The sequence below is a fragment of the Drosophila elegans genome, unplaced genomic scaffold, assembly GCF_018152505.1.
Source record: "Drosophila elegans isolate 14027-0461.03 unplaced genomic scaffold, ASM1815250v1 contig_814, whole genome shotgun sequence".
Taxonomy (NCBI): Eukaryota; Metazoa; Arthropoda; class Insecta; order Diptera; family Drosophilidae; genus Drosophila; species Drosophila elegans.
Window position 1 is genome coordinate 18,633,725 of NW_024546167.1, and position 20,778 is coordinate 18,654,502.

At 39.6% G+C, this 20,778-nt stretch overlaps 2 protein-coding genes across 5 annotated transcripts in view; one reads left to right on the forward strand and one right to left on the reverse strand.

The window, feature by feature from the left end:
• Positions 1-181: 181 nt before the first annotated feature.
• LOC108147934 (rab3 GTPase-activating protein catalytic subunit) lies at positions 182-20,076 on the forward strand. The gene is made up of 5 exons (XM_017274719.2): positions 182-1,577; positions 2,035-2,207; positions 18,167-18,711; positions 18,766-18,995; positions 19,057-20,076. The coding sequence occupies exons 1-5, from the start codon at positions 252-254 to the stop codon at positions 19,555-19,557; spliced, it is 2,775 nt and encodes a 924-aa protein (XP_017130208.1). The 5' UTR covers positions 182-251; the 3' UTR covers positions 19,558-20,076.
• The window catches only part of LOC108147933, a 56,577-nt gene continuing 40,935 nt past the window's right edge, over positions 5,137-20,778 (reverse strand). Inside the window, exons 2-9 of one of the 4 annotated variants that reach the window (XM_041710392.1) lie at positions 12,587-12,796; positions 11,190-12,140; positions 10,090-10,452; positions 8,818-9,524; positions 8,065-8,203; positions 7,315-7,439; positions 6,660-6,992; positions 5,137-5,269 (exon numbers count right to left, since the gene is read on the reverse strand). In XM_041710392.1, the coding sequence (XP_041566326.1) occupies positions 5,140-5,269; positions 6,660-6,992; positions 7,315-7,439; positions 8,065-8,203; positions 8,818-9,524; positions 10,090-10,452; positions 11,190-12,140; positions 12,587-12,778 (2,940 nt within the window). In that variant the 5' untranslated portion in view covers positions 12,779-12,796 and the 3' untranslated portion in view covers positions 5,137-5,139. Of the gene's footprint in view, positions 5,270-6,659; positions 7,062-7,314; positions 7,440-8,064; positions 8,204-8,817; positions 9,525-10,089; positions 10,453-11,189; positions 12,141-12,586; positions 12,797-20,778 lie in introns of all 4 variants that reach the window. The other 3 variants (XM_017274717.2, XM_017274716.2, XM_017274718.2) reach the window with 3 other exon arrangements.

Sequence of the window (20,778 nt, forward strand, 5' to 3'; positions counted from 1 at the left end):
CACCTTTTGTGGTTTTCGGAGAGCTGGTATATTGGTATATTTCAATCCGGCAATAAAAAATAAAATAAATTCCATTTCAGGTTCTGAGCCTGGCTTTAAAAATACCAAATTCGTATTGCACACTTTCCAACACTAAACCTAAGGCAACAGCTGATAAGTTAAATTCCAGCGGTCTGGCAGCCCCGCTCCATTGTTGTCTGCGATTTTAGTTTGTTGTGATTTGTTGATATTCACATTAAAATCCTTTAGAAATGGCCGAGGAAATCGACGATAATGAATTTTACCGCGAAAACTTCAGTGCCGATTCCGATTGGGAGGTATTCAATGCCCAACTGGGTGAGATACTCCAGAAATGGGACGTATCCGCAGAATCTGACGTGGGCAGGAGTCTCAAGACGGAGGAAATCTTTATGTGCAAATGGAGAGTGGAGCGGGAAACGTTGGATATGCTAAGAAATGGCATCGAAGTGGAGTACCATCAGGCTGTGCTGGAAGATGAGGAGCTACTGAACAAGGAGGAAATCAAGGAGAATCCCTGCCTGCAACGCACCAACTGCCATCATGACCTCATGTCGAGTGGGAATAGCTTTGGTCCTCCGATTAGGAGCTCCCAGGATCTGCATATACTGGCCAGGATCTATGGCCTTCGACGCTTTATAGTCCTGCATCCAGTGCAACCCAATCTCCACTACATGAAGTCCACCTCGGAGTTCAATTTCTTCCTCAGCTCGGTGGCCGTCGTATCCGCTGAGGTGCAGAGCGTTGTGCCCATCTTCGTGCAGATCTACGATCCCAAATGGAACTTCTACACGGGCGTGGCCTTAGCTCCCGCCCTGAGGACCAATTTCCGGCTCATTGGACTGGAGAAGGCCCCGCCCGAGTGTCGTTTTCTGATGGGTCTGCTGACCCTGTTCCGCGAGAAGCTGCCCACTTCGTATTCCCAGGCGGCGGCCATGATCTCTGTGTGCACCACCTATGCATTGGATACGATGCGCATCCGCATGCCCTTGTATGTGCCCTTTGATCGTGGCCTCAGCTCTGAGGACATTGTGGTGGATGGCGAAGTCTCGCCCCTGGAACTGCAGCAGTTTTATGCCCTACCACATGGTTATACACCCGAATCCTGTACGGAAATCTATTTGGTTTACACCTGGCCGGAGTTATCCGAACATGTGGCCTTCGATAGCGAACAAAGAACCGATTTTGTGCCCTCCAAGGCTCCGCTTGGCAAGATCTACCTCTCCGTTGAAGCCTCATCGTATTTATCCTGCTGCCTGAGGGATTACCAATCTGTGGAGGGAGTCACTAGATCCCTGGAGTCCTTTGTGGGCAGAAATTTCTCGGGCACTAGCAGTGGAGCTGAGGCGGGTTCCAATCCATTGGATCGCATCACGGAGCACAACTTGACCAAGAGGCGGGATAGGAGCTACGAGTTGCCTTCACAAGCGGCTTTGACCAAGCGATTGCCAGGTCCCATGACCGAAAGCGAGTTGAGCGAACTTCTGGCCTACCTTTTCCCCGATATGCATCCCGATATGGCGCTGTTTCCTTACGAAAAAAAGAGCTTCAAGGATAAGGTGAGTGGCGGTAAAATGATTGAATACCTTAAAATCAAAAAATATGAATAATTTTATAGTCTAGTAATACATATGATAAACTGGTTTACTAACTTTAATTTAATTTTGTATGGCTTCTGTAGTTTTTCTGGGAGTAAAACTATAATTTTCTGAACCTATGTTCTTAACCTTTTTAATTGGAAACTTTTAAATAAAATTCTATAAATTCATTAAACATTATTATTATAATAAAGCCATTTGATTTAGCTTAATTTTGTTTTTGACCAGCCAGTACTTATTAAACGTTTTTATAATTTGTTTATGCTATGTATTCAATATCTAATACATTTAAATTATTAATTTAATTCATTAAAATGAATGCTTTAAATTAAACCGATTTATTTCATTTAAATACCATTAAAATTAAAATCGACTTTAAATTGGCCCGTATTTACCATAAATTTGTAAACCTTTCCAGATCGATCCCATGCGAATAAAGAGCGCTGTTCCCGACTCCTTGGTTTCACGCCTCAGTTGTCTTTTGGCCACCTGCCACGCCCACTTGGGCAGCGTTGAGGGCATGGCCCAAGTGTGGGCGGCCTTTACCCGCCAACTTCGATTGATGTGGGACAACTGCCTAACAGTTCCAGGGTAAGTAAAACACAATGTCACACCCCACAAATAGTAACAAAAATATGCTTTATTTGGAACTTGATGCGTACGAACTAAAAACTAAAAATACGAGACGTTTTCGTAAATTTTCTAGTAAATTTAGTTTGCTAATCTGTGAAGCCGCAAAGTTAACATTTGAATTTGATGTTTATTTAACAATATAACGCACATTTATTATGGGATCGTGTACTATAAGTCTAGATGTTTTGGGTTGGTGGTGTTTATCTTCATCAAAATCGGTTGGTGTCTTCGTTTTCAGTGTGAGAGATGAGCATTTTTAATGGATTTTCTCAACTATTCCTTTCGGTCAGTTAAGTTTATTATACTTGTTTTGTAGGCTGGCAGTTTGTGGTGTCACCGAATTTAATAAAATTTGACTCATCTCTTGTTTTTGTTTGTTTTTCAAGTGCAGCTAAACCAATTTTAAGCACGTGCTTTCATTTGTTTTCCATCAACGTTCTCCATGTGCTAAGGCAGTTTAATTAAGTTATTTAACACTAAATTTGATTTAAAGTTTCTTATCGTTAATTTGGGATATTTGTTCCTCTACTTTCCCTTTTGCTTGCTTTACAAGTGAAACATTAAACGGAATTTCCTTGAATTTATTGCCTACTTTTGTATTGGAATATTTGTTTAGTTTGTTTGTTCTAAATAATTGCTCCCGTTTTCCACCTAAAATTGTGCTTACTGTACTAATGCTCAAAGCCTTTTTTCTATAACTGATTTACTTAGGGATATAGAGTGTAGATTAAATACAGATAGATAGATATTAGCTTACTTCACTAAGTATCTAGTGCCAGACATGGGCGTGTTGTGGATTCCGAAGGAAATCCGGCCCACGGGCACTAAATATTGTTAACTGTCAACTGTGTTTCGCCACAGACTTGTCCGGACTGTTTATCCGGATTTGTCCCCTTCAACGATAATGATAATCATAATGATAATGATAGGGCTAAAACTGAAATCGTTTCAAACGCTTAAGCCTACGAATTTCTATATACAAACATGTACAGGCGCTCGACCAACAAGCATACAGAATAAAAATAAAAACGAAAACAAATAAAATAGTTTTAAAATTTTCTTTTTATTAAAATCTCACTAAAAGCTAGAAATCATAAACATAAGAAAGAACTTAGCACGCAAATGTTTCAATTGAAGCTTCTCTGTACAAAACGAACTGAAATTGGACTTCAATATGAGTTAAACTAAAACTAATTAGGCAGTAAAATGGTTTGGTTGGTTCAAAAACTACTGGAATGTGGGTAATCAGCTTAAGGCTGGGATAGACAAACATAGAATGAAGTACAAAATGAGTTGAGAAAAATATATGATAAAAGGTCTAGACTAGAGAATGTTTCAAAAGTGTGTGAAAAATACATTTGGTTTTTTTGGTCTCTAATTATCTTGAAACTCTTTAAACTTTAAAAGTAAGGTTTTTGTTTGCTCTTTCTAAATTATTTACATATTGCTTTTCTTGTGCTCTCTCAGCGACTTTTCCGTGCCTGTCTATCCCAGCATTAAAAGGACTTTGCCTTCTTACACTCTAAACATTAGTTAATCAGTTGTTTAATAGCTATTAAGTATAGTTAGTACCATATATTGACTTAAGTTTGTAGTTCTTTGATTGCTCAACATTATAAACTGTTCAACTAATTGCAGAAAAGAACTAGGGAAAGTTGTATTTATTGCACACACTCTAAACGGCATATAAAAATATTTTATTTCTATTTTTGTGTACCACACATTCTGTGTGCAATTGTTATGCATTATGCAGATTCTAAGGGGCCGCAGCAGTGACAACCGTAGTAGCAACATCAGGCTACACGAGCTGCACTCAAGACATGGCCCTGGCCCTGTCTGCAGATGTGTCTGCGTCTGCTGATTTTGTATTTCCTGCAGTTTCCTCTGTGTCAGCCAATGTCAAGTTCAGAGACAAGGACATTTCCCCCTCCTGTTGCACTTGTTCAATGCTTGACACCGAGGTGCTGCCCGCCAAGGATGAGTCCTCCTCCTTCTCCTCCTCCTCTAATGTTGCTGATGTTGCTGCTGCTGTTGCCACTTCTTGCTGCTGCTCCTCGTCACTTAGACTACAATTACATGTACAATTACAGCTATCACTAAACGTATGCGCCTTATAATTGCCAATGTTGCCGGTTGCAACATGATTATTACTGATATTATATAAAATGTTGTTAGTCGTTGTTGCCGTTCTTGTTGTTGCCATTGCCATTGCGGGTAACTGTAAACGGAAGGCATTGCTGCGGGGTAGTTGGCGTGTTGCTGCCGTGCTGTTGCTACTACTGTTGCTGCTGCTGCTTGTGGGATGATGATAAATGATTTCCTGACGTTCATATTCGTTAAAATAGTTCTCAACAACAATGCCACTAGCTGGTGTTGCTGCTGTTGCCTCTGCTGCTGCTGCATCTTCCAGTGTTGCTGTCAACGCGGCCAGCGGCAATTGTTGCTGGTTGCTATTGCTGTTGCTGTTGCAGTCTGTAGTTGTGGCATGGCTATTGCTATTATGGAAATTGGCTGCACGGGGCACCACATCGGGGGGTGAGGTGCAACGTTGTTGCGTCTGCGGCATATAGTAGTGTAATCGTTGATGTTGCTGCTGTGCTGGCTGATATGGCTGCTCCAATTGCTGATTGTTTCTATGTCGTTGTTGATGTCGCTCATTCCTCAAATGCTGTGCAGCCTGATGTTGCAGTTGCTGTTGCTGCTGTAGCTGATGTTGCTGCTGCTGCTGTTGCTGTTGCTGCTGTTGTTGCTCTTGCTGTTGCTGTTGCTGCTGCTGACGCCGACCATGCCCCCTGCTTGCGTGCCCCCCAATGGCCGGCGTCAGATATTGTCAGAAGATGCCGTCCCAGTTTAATACAACATTGAAATATCAGGACAACGTGAGTCGCCCTCATAATGGCACTAATCCATTTCGCGTCGTCGGATTCCGGGCCATATATATGTCCATGTCGTGATCGGTCCAATTGTCCGATGTATCGCAGTAGTTATTCAGCGTGTGCGTCGATCCCGCCTGCGAGTATCTGCAATTGCAATTGCACCAAGTATCGATTATGCCAGAGGATTCACCAGTGCAACACTAACGCATTGCTCAATGGATTTACAGTGCAGCTAAAAATGCTCGAAACCAAGCGAAACGCAATTAAAATTAATGGAATCAGTGGAAATTTATACAGTGCGGGAAGGGGAGGGTAAAGAAGGGGGGGTCTTTTGTTTAGTGGTGAAAGGAATGCATGTATACAATGTAGTTACAGAATTTTGTACATGGATGAAAGTTTGATTTGATTGCGGCCGATGGATAGTTGAAAAGTTGGTTAGTTGCCAATTAAGACTGAAAATAAAGCTTCAGTTTGAGGTACGAAGAGTTAGCTAATCAATGGGGTCATTTATTGGATCGAGAAATTAAATCGGAATGGTAATAACTGTTAATTGCACAATATAAAGCGTTAATTAAAAGGTTTTTTTCTACAATATACATTGATTGATATATAATTTTATTTTATTTATATAAAAGTTCTCAAAAGTAATTAAATTAAATAAAAAACTAAACGTTAAGTTCGGTTATTAGAATTGGTAAATAGGGTTTTTAATTGCATATTTAAAAAAAGAGTTTTATGCAAATTAAAAAACACCTATTTTTCCCACGAAATCCCCATTAGTGATTAAATTGGACTTAGAGAATTTTGAAACGGTCTCTAATAAATCAAAGTCCCCGCCCCATGCATAAAAAAACGAATTAAATTAATGACCGACGGAAAGCCATAAACCAATGAACTAAGAAACTTTCAACGCAAATGTTGAAAACGAGAAACATAAAGAAAGAATTGAAAGTGTAATTTTGGATGTGTGATTTGTGATGCGTGATAAGCACCTTACGAATTAAGATATCACAGAAGTGTGAGATTTTGAGTGGGTGCGTGGTCGCTTTAATTAGTTTGTCCTTGGCTTAAAATGTTTTTTTTTTTTAATTGGATTTTTATTCCCCTGCAGGGGGTTTTTTTATTTCATTCGAAAGTTTGTTTGTCTGTCAGTTTTAACCAAACTAGTCTTTCAGTTTTAAAGCTTTCTAAATAACACTTTCTTAAAAGTCTTCTACTTCTTGCAGCTCCCTTATAGCTCCCTAAAAAATTATACTTAGCTGTTTCTGAATTTATACAAAGATACTTCAAAATATAGAGCTGGTTAACTATTTTAGAATTATAATTTAATTTTATGTTAATCGGACAACGAACGATCAATAAGTTTAGCAGAAAATTCATGTAACAATAGTTCAATTTCTATGCCAAATTTATTTGGGGTGTAGTTTTTTTAAAGAATATTTGATTTTAGTAATATCTGCAAGGGCATATAAACCTTGGCTACCTTACTTGTTTTAATTTTGGTTTTTTCTTCACTATGAGTTACACTACTTACCGACTTCCTGGTCGATGGTTATGTATGTGGGTTGCGTTCAGTTGTTCGCGTGACCTGGAACGCGGTCGCGATCTTCGGGCGCTGGAGGCAATGCTCGCGGGTCCGCCGCCGCCGACCATGCCGCTCATGGCCATCAGGCTGCTCACGGGGAGGCCACCGCCTCCCACTCCTCCGTTTCCGCCGCCGAGGCCACCGCCTCCTCCTCCGTTTCCACCGCCCCCGTGAATCGATCCCGCATATGAGGCACGGGACATTCGCTCCGAGGCGGCGGCCAGGGATTGCCGGGATTGTCGCAATTCCGGCCGGGAATTCACCAAGTTCGAGGGGAAGGCACTGCCCAAATAACCGCGATGCGAATTATTCGAAAAACTGTGCTGCGACTGTCCATCCGCCAGGGATCTACTGTAGTCACGTGTGTGTGTGTGTGTGGGGGTGGGTGTGTGTGTTATATGTTGTTTGCGTGCGTTTGCGTTTGTGTGTGATGCAAAATTAAACAATGAAACAATCGAGAACGAACGCAATAAATAAATAATAAAGAAAAACAAAACGGCAAGGCTTTTTGTAAAAAATGCAGCAAGCTCGAAATGTAGGCCAAGCAAATGTTCGATTGCTGAAGGTTATAAAAACCCAAAAAAAAAAAGGGGATTGGACTCACCTTGATTTGCCCACTTTGCCGGGCATTCCGGAGAAGTGACTTCGCATGTCGTCCGGTTGTTCCACTGGATAAATCCTGGGCCTCGGTATCGAGCGACCACTGTAGGCTGACACCTGATCCCATTCCTGCAAAAAAAAACGGATATGAAAGTCATTAGAAAAGAGTTTTTAACTTAAAAAATGTATTTTTTGCTTCAGTAATAATTTGTAATTGGTATTTACTATTCACTATATTTACTTTATAGTACCAAACAAATTTAGGAAGTTAAACAAAGCATTTCCTAAATGTTCTTAAATAATTTTTAGTCAAAGAAACTTTTAAATCCCAGACATTATTAAGAATTTACCCCACCATTATCCACTTAAAAGCTTATTTTATACTTAAAAATTTGTTACAACAGCAGTCTTTGCCAAAAATGTAATGAGTAGATTGCAAATCTGAAATACTTTTTGCACTCTGCCGTATTTATCTATGCCGCGCTCCATTTAATTTGCCGTCGTCCCCCATAAATACAATCAACAGTCATCAAAATCGCTTCGCTGCCAATTTCCCGTAGTCATGGTGCACAGGCACCCATCTCAAGATCCATTTCCAACTATCTGACAATCCGGACAGCCAACTCAGGCAGTTATATAGTTAGCCAGCCAGCCGGGAGCCAGAAGTGGCAACAATTTCTTGGCAAGCTCCTCCACGAGTTAAGCCAACTTGAGGGGGATTTGTGGGGTGTTTTGGGGGGAAAGTCGAACTCACCTTGTGATTGTTAAATGCCGATAGCGTTGCAATGGAGCCAAGTGGTCCCGGTGAACCGGTCGGACCGCAGCAATTAACGGGCAGACCTCCAATTGGCAGCGGACTCTTCTGCTGGCTGTTCTGCAGTTTGCGGGAACGTCTGCAAAAAAAATGTAGGGAAAAGGATGAGATTGACTTAAATACCCTTGCCAAACAAATAATTGTATCATTTATCTTCTTACAATTAGAGAAAATGGTTTTTCTAATCCTTCGCCCAAATTAAATGTGGTTTGATTTTAAGAGATAAAATATAATATTGAGGAAAAAAAGAAAATCTATGTTTATTTATTTACCCGAATTCACAGATTTACCGACTTCAAGAATCTATTTATTATTTATTTATTTATTTTGCTAAAATGGGTTTTAAATCATTTTCAATGGTTATTAAACACATTTGTCTTGTTTGCTTTCCAAATCAGGGGCAACTCTTAATAAACTTGTAATAAGAATTACAACATCCTTTAAAAGAGTATAATGTGGGGCTAGGCCTTGAAGATGATGAAGTGTGTTGATACTGTGCAGAGCATAAAGCGTAACAAATTCTACGCAGTTGCTGCGATAGGGCAAAAATAGACTGTATAGAAATAGAAAAGCGGCAATGACTTAAGGACCTGCGATAAATCAGGCAGGCACTTTGCACAGCGATTGGCTTTATTGTTGCTAGGCCATAACTCTTGGCTAAGGAAATGGGGAAAATTTAGAGAGAAAACCCACCTGCTGGCAGCGATGAACACAATCACGGCCACAATGATGGTGCCACAAATGGCTGCACTGGCCGCAATGGTAATCTTATCCATATTGGAGGCCTGCGAGGCCACAGTCCTCACTTCGCGACACTGCTGATAGGGAACTGTTTCGGGGGTGACATGCAGCTCCTCCAGCGAGATGACGCACACAATAATGCACTCCTGGGCGGGAACGTTCTTGATCTTGAACTCCCTTTCACTGGACTCCAGGGGTGGACCCTGTTTGAAGGCCTTCTCGCCGAACAGGCGATACACCACCCGGAATCCCAGTATATTGGCCGTGTCCGAATCCCACTGGATGATCACGGAACTGTCCTGCCGGAATGCGTGCTTCACCTGCACTTCGTTGGCATCGTCGATGCGAGTTCCCCTCTGCGGTGGATAGCCCAAGACAAGTGGTGGCCGCTGCGGCTTGTGAAGACCTCCAGCTCCTACTCCTCCATTATTTCCCCCATTGCCAGTGGTCACTCCTTGGCGCCATCCTGGTGCCTGTTTGCCATTCCCATTGCCATTTCCATGACCACTGGATGAAGACGACGAGGAGGAGGAGGAGGAGCTACTGCTGGTGGTAATGGAGGTGGCCTGCACGGTGCCCGTTCCATTCACCGAGAGATTCGTTGCTGGCGAAGCTGTGGTGGCTGAGGTACCAGCCGTTGACTTGGTAGGTGGTCGAGTCTGTTGGACAAATTAGTATATATATAAGCATTAAATATTATTATAAAATTAAGGCATTTGATTTATTTGGCAAAGTGTCGCCGAAGAACCGCCACTGAAAATATCGAGTTTTTATTTTTCAAAAATGATTTTAAACTTCATTTTACTTTACTTTTCTTGTGATAAAAAATTTCCAATTAATATATTTTTTTAATAGATTTTATTTTTAAAAGTTGCTAAAACCGTATACTTAAATTTTGATAATATCTTTTAAGATTTTCTTTAAACTGGTCAGCTTATTTCTCAGTTTTGTCCGATTTTAAAGAAACGTTAAACCATTCGCCTTAAATTTATTTCCTGTTAAAAACCGAATGAGTTACATGTCACTTTTAAGGTTTCTTGATTTATTTGACAAAGTGTAGCTGAGGAACCGCCAATATACAGACACTTTATGCCACCATGATGATACCAGTTCTCTCCTTTCCTTTCCTTTCCTTTCCTTTCCTTTTTTTATTTTATTTTCCCCCAATTTTAAACTTAACGATGCCATCATGTTGTATACTTGTTTTATCACCTGCCCACTCACCGTGCTGCGTTTGGTTGTTGGTTCTGCTGTGGTTGTCGTTGTCGTTGTTGTGGCCGTCGTTGTGGAAGTGGAGCTGCTCACAATGCTCGACACAGGTGCAGAGGCTGCTGTGCCAGTGCCCACTGTGCCAGTGCCCACTGTACCAGTTCCCGTACCAGTACCCGTACCCGTCTCATATTCCACGGAATCGGGGGATGCGGACTGAGTGGGCTTCAGGTTATCGGCCAGGCCAACAGGTCCTCGCAGGGCGGCATCGGCAATGTCCGGACAACTCAGCTCCTCCGGCTGAATCGAGTAGAAGCCCCGGTCCCGGAAACGTGGTGGGGTGCCACAAAACTGCGGATTCCGTTCTCGAGATGTTACCTGCGGGTGTGAAGGGGGAAAAAAACACACACACAAAACACAGTTGCCAAAGTTAATGAAACGAACGATGGCGAGTTTGAAAAAGATCCAATCGGAAGTGAACCATTTGACACAGGTTTTTATCGGGGCAACATAAAAAGGGGGGTTTTAGAGTCCTCCGCCAAATGGGGGTTCAAATTTGTCAATTATGTTTAACAAATGTTTTTTTTTATTTAAATAGGGTACTGCTCTAACTATATTTCTCTATTAACTTTTTGTTATTCCTAACCAAAAGTGCTTGTTTAAATGTTTGCAATAAATTATTTATGAGAACAACCAAAACAGAAATGAATATATTTTGATTACTTTACTTTTTGTTTAATTAGTTATTAAATCTTCAAATTAAAACTTCTTTATATTTTTATAAGATTAATTAATGGGAATATATTTTGTTAACTTTTAATATTTCAATTTTGTCTAAACATTATAATATTTGTAAGATATTTCCGTGTTTGAAAAGGCTTTCAGTATTTTAATTTAAAAAAAAATTAATTTCTTGTCTTGAAATTTTCACACTGAAAACATTTCATTAAAATCTAAATGAAATTAGTTTTTTTAAGTAATGAAACACACTTAGAAACCTACTTGGCTTTAAAGTGCCATTGAAAATCTAGATAGTTAAGAGTTTAAAAGGGCTTTAAGTGCCACTCCAGTTGTAAAGAAATCCACCCCAAAATTCCCCCATTGCAGTCACTCACCTGCAAGTCACCATTGCGAATCCACTCGGCCACCCAGCGCAACTTGCAATCGCAGTGCAGGAATCTGCCTCCGAGCGAAAGTCCTCGCAATGTGGCATTCAGGTGGGCGAATGCTCCCTCGGGCACACTGCTCAATGGATTTCCATCCAAGGCCAGCAGCGTGATGCCGGGATTTCCCCGGAAGGCAGCCTCCGGCAGAGTGGTCAGCAGATTGAAGCCGATGTCCAGGACACGCAGCTCCTTGAGCGAGTGAACGGCGCCAATGGGAAACTCGGCCAGCAGATTGTTGAGCAAACTCAGCGAGCTCAATGTTTTGCGCACACCCGCAAATGCCGTTTCGCCAATGCTCTGGATGAGATTCCTCTCCAAGTTGAGGGCTGTCAGGGCATCCAGACCATCGAACACTCGAATGCCACCGGCACCGGGCAGCTCTTTGATGCCATTTTGCGATAGATCGAGAAAAGCCAGGCTCCTCAGACCCCTAATACTTTCGGGCACCTTGCGCTGTTTGGTTCCCTTCAGATTTAGGTTCTTCAAGCTCTGTTCCAATCCCCTAAATGCATTGCCGGCCAAGGTAACATTGTTATCGTTCAGTTTCAGCGTGGAGAGCTTTGTTAAACCCACAAAGGCATCGTCGTTTATTTGGCTAAGCTGATTTTTGGACAGATCCAGCAGGTTTAGTTTGCCCAGCACCTTCAGCGCCTCAACTGGCACATCAGCCAGCAGATTATCCTGCAGATTGAGATTCCGCAGCACCGACTCCTGACCCTTGAACGCACCCCTCGCTATCCTCTGGATGCCGCAACTCGAGAGCTGCACATTGTGCAGGCTCAAATTGCTGAAAATGGCCTCGGGCAGCTCCACAATCGTGGAGTTGTTTACGTACAGCAAATCCACCGGTTTCAGCCGTGCATGGGTGTTCATCGCATCCAGGAGTTGCGGGAAATCCACCTGGGAAATGGATCAAATTGTGTAGTATTAATCTCTGTAAATATTGTTATATATTATGGAGTAACTCCCATGTTTTGCTAGTACTTTTAAAAAATTATATAGTCTATATTTTAAGCTTTAGGCACAGTGCTTTTGCTTGAAGCCTTAAAATTCAGTTCAAGAGTTACAACTTTTATTTTTTTAAATTTGATTTTATTTTAGGCTTAAAAACCAAAATTTCTAAGTAATAAACTTAGCTGCCTTTTTGAGCATATTGAATAACTAGTGTTTAAACCAAGGTCTTTAATCAAACCCCTCTGGGTAGAAATTACATTTATTTCTGAGTGTTGTCATTAAATCTTCTACTTTACAATGTAAATTAAATAAATTTAAAGCTAAACATACTAAATTGTTCAAAAAATATATACATATCGAATAGAGCTCAATGTATATGACATAAATCTCACCTGATCACATTGCACGGATAGCTCCCTGCCCAAGTTGTAGGCGCAGATGCAGCTCGTCTGCAGGTCGGGCACATCCCTCTGCCAAGGACACTGGGCGTGGGCCAAGTGCACACCTCCCAGGATTAGTGGGAGTAGCAGGAGCAGGGGCGTGGTCGCTGCTGTTGTTGCTTTTGTCGTTCGGCCTGGTCTCATCTTGGTGCCGGCATAGAGCTGTTGAGCAAATAAATGGAGAAAGACAGCTATTTTAGTTGGAGAGCGAGTGAATCTCGGGGCTCAATGAAAAAGTGAAGGTTGTCTGGGCCCAGTCGGGCCATAAATTACCCAATTAATACTGTCGCCTGGCAGGCAAATCTCCTACCCCATTTTCTAGTATCTTTTATTGGTCAGTTGGTCAACACTTGGGATTGGCGTAACTGTATAAGACATAAAGTGCACAGAGAGAAATACTAAAGATTTTTGGAAATTCGTTATCCACATTAACAGTAAAAATAGCAGATATAATGTAATTAATATGCCATGATGTATATTTATTATAATATTTTATTTGGTTGTGAAATAGTTTTTAGGTAATATTCAAATATGAAAATATCAATTTAAACTATATGATTTCCAGGTAATAGATTTAGCAAAATACATAAGTTAAAATATTCAAATAGGAATGAGCATAGTGTTTTTTCTCTGCATGTGAAATGCAAGTGGGAAAGCTTTATCAATCAGTTTTGGCAGGCTACTTTCAATTTCATTTTCATGCTCGTTAGCCAACAAACAGTGCGTGAAAGGAAATCTCCCTTCTTTCCCCATTCCCGGGATCCTTGGGGCAGTTTAGTTTTGATTAATTTGCCCGTCTGCCTGGTTGCGCCTGCCAAACGAGGTGCTTCAGTTCCCAGTTCAGTCCTCCTTTTGGCCATAAAATAGGCATAAAAACGGGGATGGATGGCCAGGATGAAAAGCAAGACGTAGCGAATGTAAATCCTTTGCATCCCTTTGGGGTATTTTTTTTTTTTCAAAGGACGAAACCGCCAAACGCAGAATATATATACAAAAAAGTGTTACGCGGCGCAGCTTTTTGTTAGCCATTTAATTTAATTTGGTCGGCTCATAAAAAAGCCAAGCTCGTGATATTTACCCCTTTTTCACTGCTTAACCCAGAGTACCCTTTTGACCGCCCTTTTAACCACTTTTTACCCCCCTCTCCACAACCACGCAAACAATAGCTGGTGACTCAAGGGTCAGCAAAGAAGCTGTTGACCTTTTTGCATAATCATGAGTTATGATGACACACAGTATTCGCCGCCTTTCTCCCTTTTTTTCGGCTGTTATTGTTTGAGACAATTTTTTATTCTCGCTGATCATTGTTATATTATGTGATTTCAAGCAGAAATTTTGAAGGAGTTAAAAGAACAGGTGAATGGACTTTCTTGTTTTTTTTCTTTATAAGCAAATTAAGCTAGGTGGAAATACAAGATTGGATTGTTTTGATTTAAATTAATGATTAAGCTAACTTTGTTGTGTAGAAGAGCACTTATTGTCATAATAATTTATTAAGAAACATTTCACAAAATCAACTTAATTAATTAATTTAATTATCTAACAAACATGGAAAAATAACAAAATATTTTCTATGATGTATTTAAATTATATATGATTACTCATTAGAGTTTAATTAATCTTTAGTCAAAATAGTTAAACAAAATATGTTTTTTAAGTGTATTTAAATGGTTCGAATATAAAATATGATTACTCATTGGAGTTGAATAATCCTAACCGTAAACTAATGCTATAAAATAATCAGCATTTAAAGTTTTCGTGCCCTCATCCATCAAATAATCAAATTTACTTGTACAGATTTCCTGTATAATTTCAAATCAAAGCAAGAGCTTATGGATATTTTACTGGATTGCAATTTAAAGTAGCCCCATCTGCGAGATAAACCGCAGAATAATAATTAAACTGCACGCTTCGCTGCATCCCAAATAATAATAAACATTTTGTGTCTTTTGATTGATAGTTTTTTCTCGTTCATCTCGGCAGCTGTGTCACGCCTCCCTGAATCCGAAAGATACTTATAAGTACTTCACCCCCCTTTTTGAGGTTGATGTTTCAATTGTCCGTTGCGCCTGACTTCATTTTTCATGGCATTTTGGGTTTTTGTGAGCGGTATTGTCTCCTCTCTTCCTTAATTCAACTTATAAATTGCATTACGTGGCTAAATCCGCGGGGAGGAGGCAGAAAAATATTTCAAGCTCCACTGTGCAATCCTCATTTTCCAGCTCTTTTCTTTTTTTTTTTTGATGCCCTATGCTTGCTTCACATTTCTCATTTCTCACTCAACTGTCTGGCCACAAATTTAATTAAAAAATTCTTGCACCATTTTATTCCCTTTCTTTTATTCGCACCAAGTCGCCTTTTGTTGTTTTTCTTCTGCGTATTAATTGCATCACTAAATTTTTTAATGCGCGAAAAGTGCGAAAATTGCAGCGGGAAAACAAAGGAAGAACTGCAGCTCTGAATGAGTGAATAAATGAAAACCGAATCGGGTACCGTTGGGCAGCGAAAATGGGACTAAAAAAAATATATTTGTTTAATTAAGGTCTATTTAAATACCCTTGAAAATATTGAAATGATTTAAATGCAGATTATTGAAAAATTGATGCACAAGACATATATATTTTAATATACATATATTATATTTAAAGGCATGCCTCACTCATTATATTTTTATATATTTTGCGTTTATTAAAATACATTTTATAGAAGAAAAAAATATAATAATAATTTCATATATTTAACTATTTTTTAACAAGCGAAAAATCTGATCATAAAAAAAATCTGACATTTTTAAATAAGGAAGTTAAAATAAAAAAAAAATTAATTTGGCTTAAAAACTTTTTTTAAAACATTTTGAATTTTCCTTAATATATATCCGTTTTAAAAACAGCTTAATTAAAAAAAAATACCCTAAATCATAAAATAATTTAAGTCTCAAGTTTAGCCAACAACAAAATTGCTTTTGGTTCCCTAACATTTTACTCTGACATTTTTAAACTCTTCCCCAGGGTATTTACCGAAAATTGCAACTTTTTTGTTCTCACACCCCGAAAACTTGAAAGGTGCAAATGATTTTTCTATCCCACTCACTCAGTTGTTGTTTCTTTTGTTGTGGCCCCATAATTATTCACTCTTTTTTTTTGCTTTTTGGTTTTTTGGTGGTCGTTGGCTTGGCAAATTTGCATTTTTAGACAATGGTCCAGCGGTTAATTTTTTCTTTCTGTTTTTGTTGTACTAGACTTATTTTTGTTTTCAACCACCTGCCTTTCGGGCCAAGTTAGGCAATCTTCTGGCTCTCACCATCATCGCACACCTCTAGGCACAAAAATGTTTTAATTGAAGTTTTATTTAACAAAAGCCGGGCATACTTCTTGTGGGCGTGGATTTTGGGGCGGGCGGGGGGTGCGACCATGGGCGTCTGGGCTTAAGGTCACATAATGCTGTTAAGCATTTAAGTGGATTAGAATTTCTGAGGTTGAAAAAAAAGTGAATTTGCTTGTGGAAAAAGTTGTCAATTGAAAAGTTTTTATATAGATGGGATTATATATAGAACTAGTTGGTGTGCGTTGGTTGATAATCTTTTAGGTCAGCTTAGCCACAGGAATTAAAACGTGACCGACAGAACAAAAAAATTTGGGTTGCTGTTTGAGCTTGCAGCGATAAAGTTTGAAGCCTTTTTTGGGGCATATTAATTTTGTATTTTCAGGAGAGAATTATCTTTTGATTTGGTGTTGAACAGGGGCTATAAAGATAATACAAAATGCTTATTAAATATTTGGGCACATTAAATCTTATCATTTTGTTTGTCTTATCACAATAAATTCCCAGAAAATCCTATAAAATCCACCTTAAACATTCCATTTTTTGTGAAGGCCAAAAAACCCATTTTCATTTTACCGCAGCTTTTCCTTTTGGCCACTCAAGCCGACCGAAATGCTTAGTTCTGCCACCCCCCAGAAAAATAAACATAAGTCGGACTATTTTATGGTGATGGGTGGTAGAGAACCCAGAAAACATAGACATAGACTTAATGACTTGAAGAACATTTGATGTTTTTATTGCATTGCAACTAAAACGAAAGTGTCGAGGGGAGAGTGGCTGGCATTAGGTCAATAAAAGAGTCAAGAGCCATTTGTCTCCTGCTGCCTTGTTGAGTGTTGAGTGCAATTTTGGCCACTTTAAAAACCTTTTAAGCAGCTGCTCCTTCCCTACAGCTGTCCACACGCAGCCACTAATAAGGCAACTTTTATGCAAATGCCAAGTGCAGCAGCTTCAGCTCCAGGGGCTCCCTTTTTTGGGTTGGCCAACATCCGCTGTCGTGGTCCAAATAACTCACTTCCACCGGCTAAATGCAGCCCACACTGGTAAAAAAAAATCGTAGTAAATCCAAGTAATTTTCCTAAATTGGGCTTTGATTTTTAACCTTTGCGGCTTTTAGTTATTTTAATTTTCTATCTACATTTTATTTCTGAAAATATTAAATTTTGTATAATGTTTAATTTGACTAAAGGTAAACAATTTTACCTAATTAACTTAAATATTAATAATATTTTTCTTGCAATCAAAAAATTTATTAAAATATAACTTAAATATAATCTTTTTGATTCAATTCATTTAAAATTATTTATGCATTGTTATTAATATAATATCATTGCATTTAAATTTAAATATTAAATATAATGTGTTGGATTCAATAGCCCAATATTTATTTTCACTATTCCGATTTTGATCAGTGCATGTAGTCTACTCGGAAAGTTCAGCGAACTCTTTTGGCTGAGTCACCTCCACTTTGGGACAGGACTCATTGGCTATGCAAGACCAGAGGGCCACGCACGCGTTGACAGCCATGATGAGCGTGAATATCAATTGGTTTAGCAGGCGGGGGCATGGCATACACTCCCATAGTTTTACCCTGCTATATGCATAGCTAGTTGGCAGTGAGCTCGCTTATAGCCAGCCACATTTGTCGTCTTTGTCGGGTTTATTGTCAAGAAACTGACTGAGATTGCCCCAAAGAATGTGACTGATATGCCCAAGAGGTGGAGGCCGATTCGACCCAGGTGAGGGAATGGTGGGACAGCCATGAAAAGGTTGAAAAGATAAAAACACAGATGAAATCTCAAACGCATAATGCTCAAGTTGAAGACTGTGATTCGCAGAAGTGAACTCTGAGGCTCAGAAATAATAACATAAATTAAGTGATGTTATGATATGACAGCATATGGTTAAAAGTTTAAGAAGTTAAGACTGCGGCTCAGAATTAATATAATAAACAATATGATGCTGTGATATGACAGAGTATGGTAAAGGGCTTACATAGTTTAGACTACAATCTGCTTTATATGAAGTTTTTTGTTGCATGAAATACTGAGCCTTCAAAAATAACATAAAAAAGCCAAACCAAGTCTTTAATCAAATAAAGCGTATAAATAACAAAACAGCTTAAGCCTAATTAATTAAGTGTATCTATCAACACCTCTGCTGGTGCTCTCCACATGCTAACACTTCTAATTCATATGGATTTCCCCCCAGAATTTCCGCTGGCTTTCCCGACACGCGCACCTGTCTGCTCCACCAAAAGCTTCAGATGCTCAACGTTTGCGTGGAACGTCGCGTGCAACGGGAGGCGAATAGCAAAAGAAAATCTCTTCTGAAAGCCAGTTCCGAGGAGGAGGAGAAAAATGCGGATGATGATGAGGAGGAGGATGAGGATGACGAGGGCGAATTCTTCGACTGCGATGATCTGACTGCCGGCGCTGGTTCTCCCACAAAAGCAGTGCTTAGCCTAAGACCCGAGGGTCGCCTAAGACGTTTGAATGACGAGCGATTGCTGGAGGAGCCCGATGAGTATCTGTATATACCAGAAACCCAGGATCCTGTGCCCAAAACCGAGGATCAGCTGCAGGACGATGCCGAAGTTATGCTGAAATTGGGACCTGGTTCGGGCTTAACTACCCAAATGATGTGTACTTCCTTGCTCTCCGATATGGAGGCCTTTAAGGCTGCCAATCCCAGGGGCATAATGGAGGATTTTATACGCTGGTACAGTCCCAAAGATTGGGAGGAGGTCACTAATGGTAAGGAACTTTAACCTTTAAGATTAACTCTTATTTTAATTTAATATCTTTTAGAATTAGGTCAAGTGAAAAATCAGTTAAGTGTAAGGATGACCACTGAGGGCAATACCTGGCAGAAAGTCTGGGAACAGGCCCAAGCCATTCCTATTAACAGGCAAAAAAGACTTTTCGATGACACCAATGAAGCTTTGAAAGTCCTACACTATTTGGAGACACGTAAGATGCATGAGATTTATAAGCTGACCATAGTTCCCTTGCTACATTCAGCCATACTTAAACTTATAGTAAGTATTTAATAGTATAAAATTTAAAGAAAATCATTAATTACAAACTTTTCTCTTCTAGGACATTCTTAGCAATGCCAAAGTGGAGGACTTATTCAGCCCACAAATCGAACAACTTCTCACCGATCTTTGTCGACTCTCACGCTCTCATTCGGATGAACTTCCCCCCATAAAGCCTTTACTAGATGATTTGGCCGAATTAGAACGCCGCTTCTACCAATTTAAGTGCTTTGAACGTCTTTCGGGATATCCAAAAAGAAGCTCTCTTCGCCAAGTGAAACTTCAGTTTGAGGAAATACTTCGCAATGAGAATTGTTGCACAATTGTAAATCGAAGACTGACGGCAGCTGGAGATGGCACTTTATACGATATACTGATACCCAAGTTGGAGCAGGATATGGCTGATCGGTTGATTAGCAAGGACTATGTCATCAGACTGGATGGGGATACGAAGAGCACCGAGAAGGGTTTGTATTTGGGTCCACAGTTTATGCGGGCCATTGTCACGGGCGAGAAACTGAGACTTTGTGGAGCTTTTACAGAAAGTACGGCTTTTGTTTAAGAATGGAAAATAGAAGTTTGACTAGAGTAGAGAACAGGAATTACTTCCTAAAAGACTTAATCATAAAAGAGCAGATCAGGACAGGAAATATGCTTCGTAGAAGGTTTAAGTAAAGAGACTAAAGTTTTTTAAACTAAAATATAAATCAAAAAAGAAACAACTAATATTTTGGAAAAATAGCTGATTAAGACAGGCATTTGTTCCACACTGAACATAAAAAATAAATTTAAATCAATCAAAATGTAGAATCACCTCTCTCTTTATTCTTTTTTTAATCTCTAAAAGGCACATACAAATATTTAACAGTATATTATTATGAATCATTTATTATGCTTCTTAAATTGTATTTAATTTTTTAATAAGAAACTACTAGAAAAATGTTCATTAAAATTTGTATTAACTTTAAAATGGACTTAAAATATTATATAATAATATAAGTATAAATAATTTATTATACTACTCAAATTGGTGTTATTGGTGCTATAAAAATAAAATATAAATAACAATTTTAATCAACAATATTTTAGAACAACCTTTTTCTCAAATCATTTTTGGAGTAGACCCCTGAGATCTTGGGCCACAAATAATCACATAATCACTTTGCCAGCCGTAAGTCTCAGGGCCAAAAGAAATCCGCATGAAAACCCACTTGAATGACAGGCAAGGAGAAAAGCGAGAAAAGCTCTCTGCTGGCACTTTTCTCAAACTAGCAAACTTTCTGGCCAGGCAATTGCCGAAATGCGAGGAGGCGGTGCCCAATTCCAGTCTGGGCCATAAGCAAATTGTGGGCCATGTTTAACTGGAATTATTTTAAGCTCACACTTTGGGCCAAAATATCAGGAGAAAGGGGAGAAATTGGGGGGCTGGTAACTGGTAACTGGGAAACTGGGAGCCAACCAGACATAAAACATTTCTCTACTGGGCTCACACTCCTCGGTTTTGCTGGTAATGTTTTCTCCACTAAATTACCTACGGGCAATAATTGTTTTGTGTACATGCCTGTTGTTGGCTCATAAAGCCTGCCACATTGTTGCACCACTATTCTCCACCAATTCTCGCCCCCTTTTGCTTACCAAAACTGTAAGAGTGCAAAATAAATTTGTATTTACTGCATTTGAGGGCAGGAGTTATGTGAGTGCATACATGCAGGAGGTGCTTAAATGCAGGAGGTTTCGGCATCGGGATCTGCTGTTTGTTATGGCCCAAACTAACCGGCTTCCA

Excerpts from the sequence above, each read along its gene's own strand:
- LOC108147934 (XM_017274719.2), top strand. The coding sequence starts at position 252 with ATGGCCGAGGAAATCGACGATAATGAATTTTACCGCGAAAACTTCAGT. Across the intron at positions 1,578-2,034 it reads AAAAGAGCTTCAAGGATAAG|ATCGATCCCATGCGAATAAA; the intron begins GTGAGTGGCGGT and ends AAACCTTTCCAG. Across the intron at positions 18,712-18,765 it reads TTGGGAGGAGGTCACTAATG|AATTAGGTCAAGTGAAAAAT; the intron begins GTAAGGAACTTT and ends AATATCTTTTAG.